The sequence below is a fragment of the Tenrec ecaudatus genome, chromosome 4, assembly GCF_050624435.1.
Source record: "Tenrec ecaudatus isolate mTenEca1 chromosome 4, mTenEca1.hap1, whole genome shotgun sequence".
Lineage (NCBI taxonomy): Eukaryota > Metazoa > Chordata > Mammalia > Afrosoricida > Tenrecidae > Tenrec > Tenrec ecaudatus.
In genome coordinates, this window is record NC_134533.1 from 117,230,376 (window position 1) to 117,243,109 (window position 12,734).

The 12,734-nt window shown below is 51.4% G+C and overlaps 1 protein-coding gene across 1 annotated transcript; it reads right to left on the reverse strand.

Annotated features, from left to right (window-relative positions):
- Positions 1 to 2,477: 2,477 nt before the first annotated feature.
- On the reverse strand, positions 2,478 to 12,002 carry SCN4B (sodium voltage-gated channel beta subunit 4). Its single transcript, XM_075548779.1, has 3 exons — positions 11,837 to 12,002; positions 8,543 to 8,672; positions 2,478 to 2,967 (listed from the first exon to the last, which is right to left on the reverse strand). Exons 1-3 carry the CDS (start codon positions 11,967 to 11,969, stop codon positions 2,874 to 2,876), a joined length of 357 nt encoding a protein of 118 aa, XP_075404894.1. The 5' UTR covers positions 11,970 to 12,002; the 3' UTR covers positions 2,478 to 2,873.
- Between the last annotated feature and the right edge of the window lie 732 nt (positions 12,003 to 12,734).

Below are 12,734 nucleotides of genomic sequence, written 5' to 3' on the forward strand. Positions count from 1 at the left end.
ATGAAGTCTACGGCAACTGGCATTTTTATTTTGAGGTCGAGGGTGGGGAGACAGGAACTACTCCATCATTGGTCTATTGATTTCCCTGTCATGGCAGCTGGGCTCCTCCAGGGCTCTCAAGACCCACCCCATAAGCAGAGTCCTGCTGCAGCCCGCAACCCTGGAAGCACCCGCCAACCCGCAACCCCTAGGTCACTGGAACCCTGTCTTTGCCCGTGGACATCCGACTGCAAATCCGGGCCAATGTGCCTCCGTGAGGCTAATGCCGGCATCAGGGGGCAGGTCAATGCTTGTGTGGGGACTGTCCCACACTGGGAAATTTAGCATTCTGAGTTCCCACCCTCCAAATACCAGTCATTCCCCCAACCCACCCCAGGCATTGGGGCCACCAAAATCTCTGCCCTGCAATTCCAATCAGCTCTATTGAAAACCACCATACAAAAGTCATGGGGAAAAACCTTACCGCATCTGAGTCAAGCATTCTTACAGTACAAATATGAACATGAAGTCCTGAGGGTAGATGGGGAGAAAGAAAGTCCATGTGTACGGTGTGTGTGTGTGTGTGTGTGTGTGCGTGTGTGCGCGCGCGCTGTTGGCTAAAACACCGAGCTAAGGGCCGGATGGATATGGAACAATCCTTCCAGTTACCATACTGGTGTCCCCGGTCCTTTTCCAAATCAAGATGTTTCTTTTTCTTTTTTCAAAGAAAACTTACCGAGCTCACAACCATCGTGTGAGGTAGGTATTAATACAATTTACAGATGAAAAAAGATGAGCCCACCAAAGAGGTCTGACCCGCCTGCGCCTCAGCTGTAGACCAAGAGGGGCAAGGCCTGGTGATGCCCGTCCTCCCCTACTTTACGTGGACCGGCTCTCTGGGCGTCTTCACCAGGAGCCCCAGGATGTTCTGCCCGCTGTCAGGATTGGGAAGCAGGAAGCAGCTCTGCACGAAGGCAGCTGTGAGAAGTTTTCTACATGGCTCCCGTCTGTCTGCTCTCAAAGCCAGGCAAATCTGAACTCGAACCCAGAGTGGCTTCTGGGAGAGAGAACCAGGGGGGATTGGAAGAAGGCGGAGGGAGAAGTGGTGAGCCCCCCTTGCTGTTGAAGGTAGGTAGAGGACACAGTCCATGGGGATTCTACCACGGGCTGATGTTCATCAAGCCCCCCTCCCCCACCCCTACACACACACACACACACACACACACACCTGTCTGGGAAGCTTGCTATTACTCTTTGGTAGGGGGCGCCCTGAGACAATCCCCATAGCATCTAATCTGTGAAGGAGCGCTATACCCCTCTGGCCCGTCCTGAGATCCCAGAGCACAGAGACTCAGAAATGCCATACGAGAACGGGCAAGGGGGCACAGATGGCAGAATGACCACATCTCCCTGCCGTCATTCACCCACATCTCCAACCTTGGCCAGTGTCTCCAAGACTCAGTTCCTGGCCAAGAAACCAGTGGTGTCCTAATTTTGCCCCCACCCCCCCCAAAAAAGCCCCCTGAGGCCCCTTTATGACCTTGGGTCACTGTCACACCAGAGGCAGCTGCTAAGTCAGGAAGGCCGGGCTCTTGGAGGAGGGTGGGTGCATGCTAGGCTTCAGGGAGCTAAGGCACAGTCTAGCCCCTAACCCAGGGGGTGCACACAATTCTCAGAAAAGCAGAGGGAACCTGTTCCCCCCAAAGGAAAGGGGCGTGGCACAGCTGAAAGATGAAGCAGCCAGAAAACCCACTGATCCCCTTGTCCAAAGGAAGACAATCCTGAAGGGAAGGGAGGACCTCGGCCCAGGACTGGGATTAACCTGGGGCAGGGAGGGTGGGTGATGGTGTGGGCACAGAAAAAACAAATCACAGGGAGGAGAGGGGGTCAGGATGGCACCACCTGCTGTTTCACCAAGGAAGGAGGACGCAGGCTTAGCCTTCCCAGTGGTGTCAGTGGCCCTGACCACACCTCGGTGGTCAGCTTGGCAGGGCTGGGATGGACATGCCAGGGGTGGAGTCACCTCGGACTCTGACTTGCCCCTCTTTGTGATCCTGATGCCCCAAAGAGAAAAGTGAGGACAGGCTGGTAAGAAAGAAAGCCCGGATGGGGGTGAGGAGGCTTTCATCAGCTCCTCAGCAAGAGAGCAGAAGGGCAGGCAGGTGGGTCGAGGCCCCCCAAGGTCCAGGCAGCTGGCCTTCCTGAGGAGGGTACAGAAACCTAGAGTGAAGGGCTAGGGCCAAGGCAGGAAGTTGGGAAAGAGAGGAGTTGTTAAGTTGTTAGTTATGTTCCCCCAGGCAGAAGAATTGTTGGGGACCAGGCACCCCCACAATGGAGGCTGGCCTCTTACCCTAGCCCCCCTCCAGCAGGGCTTGCTGACAACTCTCAGAAAGGCCCCCTGTGCCCCACACTCCCAGTCCCATCACAACAGTTTCGTTCTCCGCTCACGTCCTTTCTCCAACCCCTCCCCGGAATCCAGCTATTGGATCAGCTGTCCCTCAGCCCCAAATCCCTCTGGAAGAGAAATCCTGAGCAGCTAAAGTCCTGCTCAGACAGGGAGGTGTGGGGGGAGGGGCGTTGAAGACAACCCACCTACCCAGCTGTCAGGGGATCACTGGCTCAGAGTCCTATTCCTGCCCCTCCCCAGCCCGCCTTGCCCACGGCACGCCTTCCACACAGGGCCCTGCCAGCCCTGATCCCTGGGGAGCTCTGGCTGGGTGAGCGGGGTGGAGGATGGCAGCTGAGAGAACCCATTTCTCCTTGACCAAAAAGACTACAGTTGGAGCCAAGCAGCAGAAGTCTCAGGCACGTGGGTTCTACAGACACAGCCCAAGCATCAGTTTGTTGTCAGAGAGGAGGGCTCCCTGGGTGGCTTCTTGGCCTGAAGCAGGGCATCACACTTTGGTGGGTGGCTTCTCCTCTGCCTTGGAGCCAGGCAGCCCGTTCTCTGTGTTGTCGTTACCGGAGGAGCTCACGAGGCATTCCTTCCTAGAGGGGGAGAGAGGGGTAAGGAGAGAAGTGAGAATTACACCACACAGGTGGGAGGGGGCCCAGCCCTCTGCCCTCTCCCAGGCCTTCCACAGAGGGGAGAGGGAAGGTCATGACGGGCATGGACCAGGAGAGAAGCCAGGCAACCTCCCTGTTCCTTCTTCTCGTGTATCAAGAAAATTTAACAATCATCCCTGCTCAGTGGGGTTGCTGTCAGGAGCTCCCTGAACACTTATGGGGTTTAGCAGCAGGAAGGTTGGCCACCACTTAGTCATCTCCGTACAGCAGAGGGCAAACTGTGCCAGGTGCCATTCACGGGGCTCGGTGCCAAGGTGGAAAGAAGTCAGGGTAGTCTCCAGCCTATATCACCCAGTAGGATGGGGTCCAGGCCAGCAAGGATTAGACCTGAGCCCCACTAGGCCCTTCTCGGAGCTCTCTGGGAGAAGTAGGAGGAGGATCCAAGAAGAAGAGGGCAGCAGAGGCCGTGGGTTTGGGAGACCTGGGCATAGGGTGGTGGGATAGGGCAGGAAGGTAAGAAGGTTAGATGGGAAGATATCCCCCAGGCTTCACAGTTCCTACCCTGACTGTCCCATCTAGCCATGTCCCTCCTCAGCTGCAGAGCAAGGGCCAGACAGAGCTCTTCTGGGATGACCTGAGTGCTATTGCCCTCTGCTGAGGGGTTCACAGCTGCTGCTGCGACACCAGATCTTACCCTGCACCTTGACTAGGTGGGCCAGGGTTTGGGGGCCTTAGAGACAGACATGGCATTCCGTCAGGATCAAGGTCCTCCTATTCCATGTTTGGCTCTCCAACCGGCACCACTCTCCTTATTTGCTATCAAATTGGTTCTGACCCATGGTGATCCAAGGGACACCATAATGAAACCTATCTTGAGTCTCTTGTTGCCTTCCAACCTGGAGGGGGTCATCTTCCAGCACCGCATCGGACAATATTCTGCAGCGACCACAGGGTTTTCATTGGCTGCTTTTCTGAAATAAATGGCTCAACTTCTCTCTCCTGTCCATCTCTGTCTAGAAGCTTCATTGAAGCATGGCCACTGTAGGTGACTCTGTGGGTATTTGAGATATCCATGACATAGGTTCTAGCATAAAAGCAACACAGAAGCCACCGGAGTATGACACATGGGCACACAGGTGATAAATATGTCCTCTTCTGTTGTTAAGTGTTGTCAAACTGGTCCCAACTCACAGCAACCCTATGTGAAATCGAACAAAACACCGCCCGTCCTGCACCATCCCCACAATGGTTCTTGTGTTGAAGCCCATTTGTGCACCCCCTATGCTAATCCATCTTCTCCAGAGTCTTCCTCGTTGTCACTGCCCCTCTACTTGACCAAGCAAGATGTCCTTTCCCAGGGACTGGTCTCTCCTGATTAGCATGACCAAAGTATGTGAGACAAAGTTTCACCAGCCTGGCTTCTAAGAAGCATCCTGACTATACTTCTTCCGAGGCAGGTTTATTGGTTCTTTGGACAGTCCTGGGACCCTGGTAGTATAGTGGGTTATGCATCCAGCTGCTAACCACAAGGTCAAAAGTTCGAAACCACCAGCCACTCTTCGGGAGAAAGATGACTCTATCACCATCAAGAGTTACCTTGCCCTGGAAACTCACAGGGGCAATTTTACTCTACCTGTGGGTCGTGACCTCTTTAGGGGTCGAATGGCCCTTTCATAGAGGTCGCCCGATTCATTACAGTAGCAAAATGACAGTGACGAAGTAGCAATGAAAATAATTTTATGGCTGTGGGTGTCACCACAGCACGAGGAACTGTGTGAAAGGGTCACGGCATGAGGAAGGTTGAGAACTACTGTCCTAGAGGGTCACTATTAATCAGAATTGACTTGATTGAAACGAGTATGTGTTTTGCTTTGCTTTGTTATTGGCAATCCATGGTACTTCCAATATTCCTCACCAGCACCTTAATTCAAATGCATAGATTCTTCTCCAGTCTTCCTAATTCAATGACCAATTTTCACATACATAGAAGGCAATTGAAAATGCCATTGCTTGGGTCAGGGGCAACTAAGTCCTCCAGGTAATATCCTTGCTTTTCAGTGATTTAGGATTATACAACAAATTTACTCAATGTAATATATCATTTGGTCTCCTAACTGCTGCTTCCATGAGCATGGGTCGTGGATCCAAGCAGGAGAAAAATCCTTACCTATTGGTCCAGTGGTGAGGATTTTGGTTTTCTTTACAGCCGCGTTGCAATCCACACTGAAGGCTGCAATCCTTGATCTTCATCAGCAAGTCTTCCTCACTTTCAGCAAGCAAAGTGGTGCCATCTGTGTATCTCCGTTTGTTAATAAGCCTTCCGATCCTGATACACATTCTTCTTCACATCATCCAGCTTCTCTGGTGATGTTCTCAGCATACACTTTAAGTAAGTATAATGAGAGGATACAACCTTGATGCTCACGTTTCCTGATGGTAAACCATGTAGTCGTCCCTTGTTCTGTGCCCACAGCTCCCTCTTGATCCATGTGCAGGTTCTGCATGAGCACAATGAATTGTTCTGGAATTTCCTTTCTTTTCAAGACTACCCATAGTTTGTTATGATCCACGCAGCCGAATGCTTTTTCATAGTCAATAAAACACAACTAGACGTCTTTCTGGAATTCTTTCCTTTGAACCAAGATCCATCTGACATCAGCAGTGCCATCCTTTGTTCTACGTCCTCTTCGGAATCCGACCTGGATTTCTGTCAATGGACTGTTGCAACTGTTGCTAGATGACCTTCAGCAAAGTTTCACTTGTCCGTAACACCAATGATATTGCTCTACAGTCTGCACAATCTGTTGGGCCAGCTTTCCCTTGGATGGATGCAAATTGGGATCTCTTCCAGTCTGCTGACCGCTGACCAAGTGGCTGTCTTTCAGATGTCTTGGCACAGACAAGTGTGTGCTTCCAGTGCTGCATCTGCTTGTTGGTGCAATAAATTGGTATTGCATCAATTCCTGGAACCTTGTGTTTCGCTAATGCCTTCAGCTTTGACTTCTTCATTCAGCAGTTCTTGCCCAAATGCTACCTCTTGAAATGGTTGCATGTTGACTAGTTCTTTTGGGTACAGTGACTCTGTGTATTCTTTCCATCGTGTTTGGATGCTTCCTGCATCGTTCAATAATTTGCCCATAGAGTTTTTCAATATCGCAGCTTATGGTTTGATATTTTTTCTCAGTTCTCTCCGTTTAAGACATGCTGAGCATAGTCTTCCTCTGGGGTTTTCTAACTCTGAGTCTTTGAACAGTTCATTACTTTGTCTTCTCAAGCTGCCCTTAAATGTTTTCTGTTCAGCTCTTTGAGTTCATCATTTCTTCCACTTGCCTTAGTTATTCTAGAATTAAGAGCAAGTTTCAGAATCTCTTCTGCATCCACTTTGATCTTTTCTTTCCTTCTTGTCTGTTTAATGACCTTCTGCATTCTTCATGAATGATGCTCTTGATGTCCTCCCACAGCTCATCAGATCTTCTTTCAGCCATGTTTAATGTATCAAATATATTACGAGATGTTCTTGAAATTCAGTGGGAGAGACTCAAGGTCATATGTTGGCTCTCAGGGACTTGTTTTCATTCTCTTCAGCTTTGACTTGAACTTGCACACGAGCAATTGATGGTCTGTTCCACAGTAAGCCCCTGGCCTGGTTTTCGTGCTGATATAGAACTCCTCCATTGTCTCTTCCCACGGATGTAGTCCATTTGACTTCTGAGGAGTCTATATGTACTTTTTGTCTTGTTGAAAATATATATGTTTGTAATAAAAATAAAAGTAGCTGGCCTTGCAAAATCCTATCATGTGATCTCCTGGCTTCATTTCCATCACCAAGGCCGTATTTCCCAACTACAGTTCCTTCCTCTTTGTTTCCTACTTTTGCATTCCAATGGCTAATACTTACTAATGCATCTTGGGTGTACGTTTGAACAATTTCAGACTCAAGAGGCTGGTAGCATGCTTCCATTCCTACATCCCTAGGTCAGTGCATCGCTCTGAATAAAAGTTGTACTGACAGCCAGGAGTGTACTTCAAGATGGATCTTGAAATGTCTTTTTTTGCCAAAGAATGTGACACTATTACTCTTGAATCTGTCGGTCCAAGCATTGTAAACCGCATGATTTTCTGATATGAAATGGCCATTACCCATCCGTTTTGGTTCACTGGTGCCTAGGATAGTGTTCGCTCTGAATTTCATTTCATTTTTAATGGCTTATAGTCTTCCTGGCTTCCAACCCCATACGTTCCCAGTTCCAATTACCTGGAAATCTAAATGATCTTGAACTTAGGGTAGGCCCCAAGGTTAACTGGTGTCCTTAGAAGAAGAAATGAGAGACAGAGATGTGGGGACGTGGGCCATAGAAAGATGGCGGCAGCGACTGGAGCCAGGCAGTGATCCGCCTAGGACCATCAGGGGTTGTCTGGAGCTGCAAGCTGATAGTTTGCCGTCACCTCTGACAGCAGGCCTAGAAAACTAAGGTAGTCGTTTCCGAACCCTTGTAGCACTTGACATCTCCTTACTGGCATGGATCCCTTTGGTTGTATCATATTTGAAGTGAACACATCTTATCTCCTTAAAGGGAAAAAGTCTCATTCTTTCTAGAATGGTGGCAGCACCTGGCACAGTGCCCTGCACATAGTACCTCAGAAATCACCATCAAATGAATAAATGCATCCATGAGTCAGTTGAGAATGATAGCAACAGTCCAGGCTTTGAAGCCAAATAAGTCAGGCTTCAAATCATGGCTCTGTCGCTTACTAGCTGTGTGGCCTTGGGCAAGTCACTGAACCACTCAGAGCCTCACTGTGCTCCATTGTAAAGTAAGAATGACGGGTATGGTTGTCAAATACCTAGGGAAGTGTCTGAGGATTCCTGGTGGTATAGTGGTTAGACACTGAGCTGCGATCTGCAAGGTCAGGAGTTCCATCAGCCACTCCTTCGGAGGAAGACAGGGCTTTCTACTCCTGTAAACAGTTATCGTCTTGGAAACCCACAGAGGCAGTTCTCCCCTGTCCTAGAGGGTCGCCATTGACGGATGGTGGTGGGTGGAGCAGTGGAGCATTTCACCAGGAGGCATTGCTATCTCTGGAGATCTCCAGAGGCCTCACAGCCTGCTGCCTAGAATGGTGGGGACACTGTTGGACAGGTTTCAAAGCAGGAGGTGATGACTACTGCAAAATCAGGGAGAGGACCAGGCATTTGGGGTTGCGTTCTGAGCTAGAAAGGTGAGACAGTGAGCAAGCGGCACTTGGACTGAATTATCCACTCATTCCATAAATACAGAAAAAAATCCCATTGTCCATTCATTCTGTTTTCTATGACCTTTTGAAAGCCCCCTCGGACATCTTGGGAGGATGCAGGAGGGGGAGCTTTGGCGAGAGGCTGGCAGATAAGGGAGAGTGGTCTGATTGGGAAGTGAGAATCGAATGAGAGGCAGAGGTAAGGGTTAAGGATGATGGGGATACTGGGAACTGAACCAGAGACAAGGATGCTGGGAACACCCGTGAGGTGGGAGTGGGTGACGGGCTGGGAGGACAGGAGAGTTCTGGGTAGCCCACTCACTTCTTCTCCTGGGTCTTCTTGAGGATGAAGGCGATGAGCTTCTTGAGCAGCAAGATGAAGACCAGGAGCCCAATGACCCCGCCTACAACCGCCAGGATGATGCGGGTCATGGTGTTGTCCACCTTCTCCACTGCACGGCCAGAGGGATGAAGATGGGGGGACAAGGGAACAGGCGTCACCTGGAGCCAAGTGCCATGGCCGTCCAAGGTGTCTAGCCTCCACCCCTACACAACTCGCTATCTGGGGGCCTTCAGCCCTCCACGGGCCCTAGAGCAAGAAGCAGGAAAAGCAGAGCACAGCGGCCGTCAGAATAAGGTACCGCCCCAGCACACGTTCCACAGACTCCTTCCCACGAGTTCTGAAATCATCTAGACTCTGAGTTCATGGCACCCAGGTTTGAATCGTGGCCAGGCCACCAAACTGCCAGCAACGGGAGAGTGTCACAGCCTCGTTCTGGGTCTCCTTTGCCAATTCTGAAAATAACGAAGACGCTCCCTATGTGGCGCTCATTATGCTGGGTGGAGTTAGGCAATCACCAACGGACAGATGGCGTTATAGAAGGGGAGGTGGGAATCAAGATAAGGGCTTTCCTGCCCAAAGAAACAGATTTGGTGATTGGTGGGCGGGAAGGGGAAGCGACAAGCTAGAGGAAGACAGGTGAGGTGTTACTTGGGTGAAAGGGGAGATAGTATTCTAGAAGGGGAGGCAGGTGGAGGGAGGGCAGGGAAGTTATTTCAGTTGCCGAATACAAAAATGATTATCTGTCGTGTCCACCCCTGCCTAATTCACAATAACAGTTTAATTTTTTTTAATGACGTCGCTAATAAAATTTCTTTTTGGTCTATGGTATCTTGGGCATAGTGGGATGATTTCGGCATCGGCTAGATGTGGATTTTAACTATAGGTCTGTCACTGGCCTGCAACCACGTACAGGCCATGTGCTCCTTCACGCTTGCTTTAATTCCCATAAAGAGTGCCAGTCTCGGAACCCCACAGGGGCAGTTCTGCCCTGTCCTAGACGGTTGCTGTGAGTCTAAATTGACTGGATAGTAGTGAGTTTCATTTTTAGTTTGGGTCTCAGTGTCCTCATCTGAAAACGCCTGACTTCCTCCCAAGCCTGCCCCCCACCCCACCACCAGCCTTCCCACTCCCCGTTGCTCTGATCACATACTGAGGGGTCCTCCTTGACCCCTCCTTCTTTCAATCCACCTGACTTTAAAAAACCAGCCGCTGGCCACTCATGGTCACCGTGCCTAAGCTATCTCTGGAGGGTTGTCCTCACTTTCTGACTGACAGTCCCCCTTCCCCGGTTAGCTCCACTCTTCACGTGGCACCAGAGTGAGCCTGTGAGGGCATGGCCACGTGTCCTGCGGGGGCTCTCGTGTCACTCCTGTGAAGAAGGCTCTCCACAGCCAGGCTCGGCCTGACTCATCTCTGACTGCTCCAGCCACCCTGGCCTGCTGGCTAGACTCCAAACCGCATCCCCGGAGCCTTTTCACTGGCTGTTCCCTCCGCCCGGAACATCTTCCCACAGACATCCCTCCTCCTGGCTTCCTATCACTTGTTCTAGGAAGGCTCTCACTAGCCAACCCCCCTGGAAGCCCCCTTCCATTTCCTTGTTTTATTTCATTTCTCGGTGGCCATCAGTTTCATCCCAACTCATGGCCACCGCGTGTGTGTGTGCCAGGGTAGAACTGAGCTCCCCGGGTTTCCAATGGCCAAGTTCTCAGGTTTTCCACCAGGCCTTTCAGTTCAGGTCCCTCTGGGCTTGAGTCCACTCCAACTGCCTGCTTGAGGTTGGTAGCCGAGCATTAACTCTTTCTATCATCCAGGACCCCATGTTTCCTTCCCTTCAAACATGCAGCCTGCTCTGTGATACAAACAGCTTTCTTAGTGTTTCGCTGATTGCATGTAATCTCCACAAAGCAGAGCTCTCTCTCCTGGCTCCTGCTGCCGCCCCATCCCCTAGAGCAGTAGTTCCCAACCTTCCTCATGCCGCGACCCTTTCATACAGTTCCTCATGTGTGGTGACACCCCCCTCCCCCAACCATAAAATAATTTTCATCACTGTCATTTTGCTACTGTTATGAATCAGGGGACCCCTGTGAAAAGGTTGTTCGACCCCCAAAGGGGTCATGATGCACAGCTTGAGAACTGCTGACCTAGAAGCATGTCTGTCATGGGGTAGGTGCTGGGTACACGCTAGGTGAGCAGATGGATTGAGGCACCCATCCTAATGGAGAGAACCCACCTTGCAGAGACCTTACTTAGAAGGACGCAAGGGGGAGTGAACGCACCTCACCCAGCACTTGGCACCCAGACAGGCTTCAGCAACCTTGCCTCTGCTCTTTTTTTCCCCTTCCCAGAAGACAAAGCCCCAAGCGAGAGACAGGAGCAGCCCAGACAGAGAGGGAGAGGAGCCACCCTACGTAGACTTGACCCAAAGCGCTCCAGGCCCAGACCAAGCTGCCCAGATGGCCTCCCGCTCTGCCTTGGGGCATAGTCCAGATCAAGCCAGGGCACCTCCCCCCACAGGCACAGGCTCGGGCCTCACTCTGGAGAGCAAGGAACCCTCCGTGGCAGACAAAAGGCTCTCTGCCTGTGTACCTCCCTAGCCACGCCCCCGCCAGCCCCCTGCTGCCCAGCCTAACTTCCCTGGCCCTTGTTAGCAGCTCCCCTCCTCAGCCTCGGGAAGATGTGACCTGATCACACTGGCTCCTGATCATATCCATTCTTGTCCAGTTACCCCACCTGTAATAGATCAGGCGATAAGCTCCCGGAGGGAACAGGCTGTGTCTTATTCAATCTCTGTCATCGGCGCCTTTCCAGACAGATCACCGTGCTCTGCTTTCTATTTCAGTTACGTGTGTTCTCTTAACCTGTTTCCTGATCTTTACTAATAAACTGTACGTTCGGCAAAGAGAAAACATTATGCCCTGTCACAGAACTTTCTAGAACAGCACCTGACATCTCATCAACCTTTGTTAGTGGAGTGCACAAGAGGAGCAATGATCGGCATAGAGGAAGCGAGCCTGGCAGTCGCCAAGCACCTCCATCTGCTTCCCTAACCCTCAGTGCCACCCTGGAGGGATGCAGCCAGAGCCCATTTTACAGACGGAAAACGGGGCTTAGCTGGGGCTGAGCGCATTCGCAAGCAGCTGAGCAGCAGAGCATACGAACTTCCAGAGGAGACTCCTGCAGTGCTTGATAGTGAAGGGAAAGACTGCACCAGCAAGTCCATTATCCCCGAACCCCGCCCACTTCACTGCGCTTGCCCCAGCCCCTGCCACATACCTTTGTCAACAACTTGGAGGAAGACGGTGGCCTGGTGCTCAAGGTTGTACTCCCGGGGGTTCCTCACGTGACAGGTGTATTTGCCCGTGTCACTGAATTCCAGGTCCCTCAGCAGAATGGAAATGTTGTTCATCTTTTCCTTCGTGGACCCCGCCAGAGTGATGCGGTCATCCTCTTTCAACTTCACCTTGGGGTCAGACTTCTCGTTCTTCACAGTTCCGTCTATGAGCTGCGGAGGAGAGGGGGTGGGAGTCAGAGAAGGTCAGAACACCACTGCACCTCCCTCCTGGGAAAGCGCAAGTCTGAGGTGCTTCCCCGGCTGGGCTCAGCTCCCCTTGCTCCTGCTTGCTGAAAGCTAGACCCATGTCTTCCGAGCGTGCTAACATACGGATAACGTTCAAGTTGCCCTTGTCACTGTTTCGCGCGCATAATTCAGTGGCGTTGCTTCTGTTCAAAGTGATGCACACCCATTGCCATATTGCTGTCCAATGAGTTGATGCTTTCCCTCGCGTCAAACAGAACCCTATACCACTTAAGCAACATGGTCTCATCCCCGCTTCCCCCCGCCCCTAGTCACTGCTGCTTCCTGTCCCCCTGTATTTGCCTGACCTACACATTTCCCAGAAGTGGGGCCTGACAGCATTTTCCCTTCACTCCTGGGAGGCTTTCATGGCCAGACATGGCGCAGCAGCAGCAGGCTCCCGACCCCTTTGTGGCTGCGTCATGCCCCCTCTGTGTGTGTACACCACCTTTTGCATATCGACTCGTCTATTGGTAGACGCTGGGGTCGTTTCCACCTTCGAACTTCAGTGAATAATACTGCAGTGTACACTTTGCCTGGAATGCAGCACGCGTCTTACTGCTCTCTGCATGGAAAGCCTTGTAGGTCATGACTCCT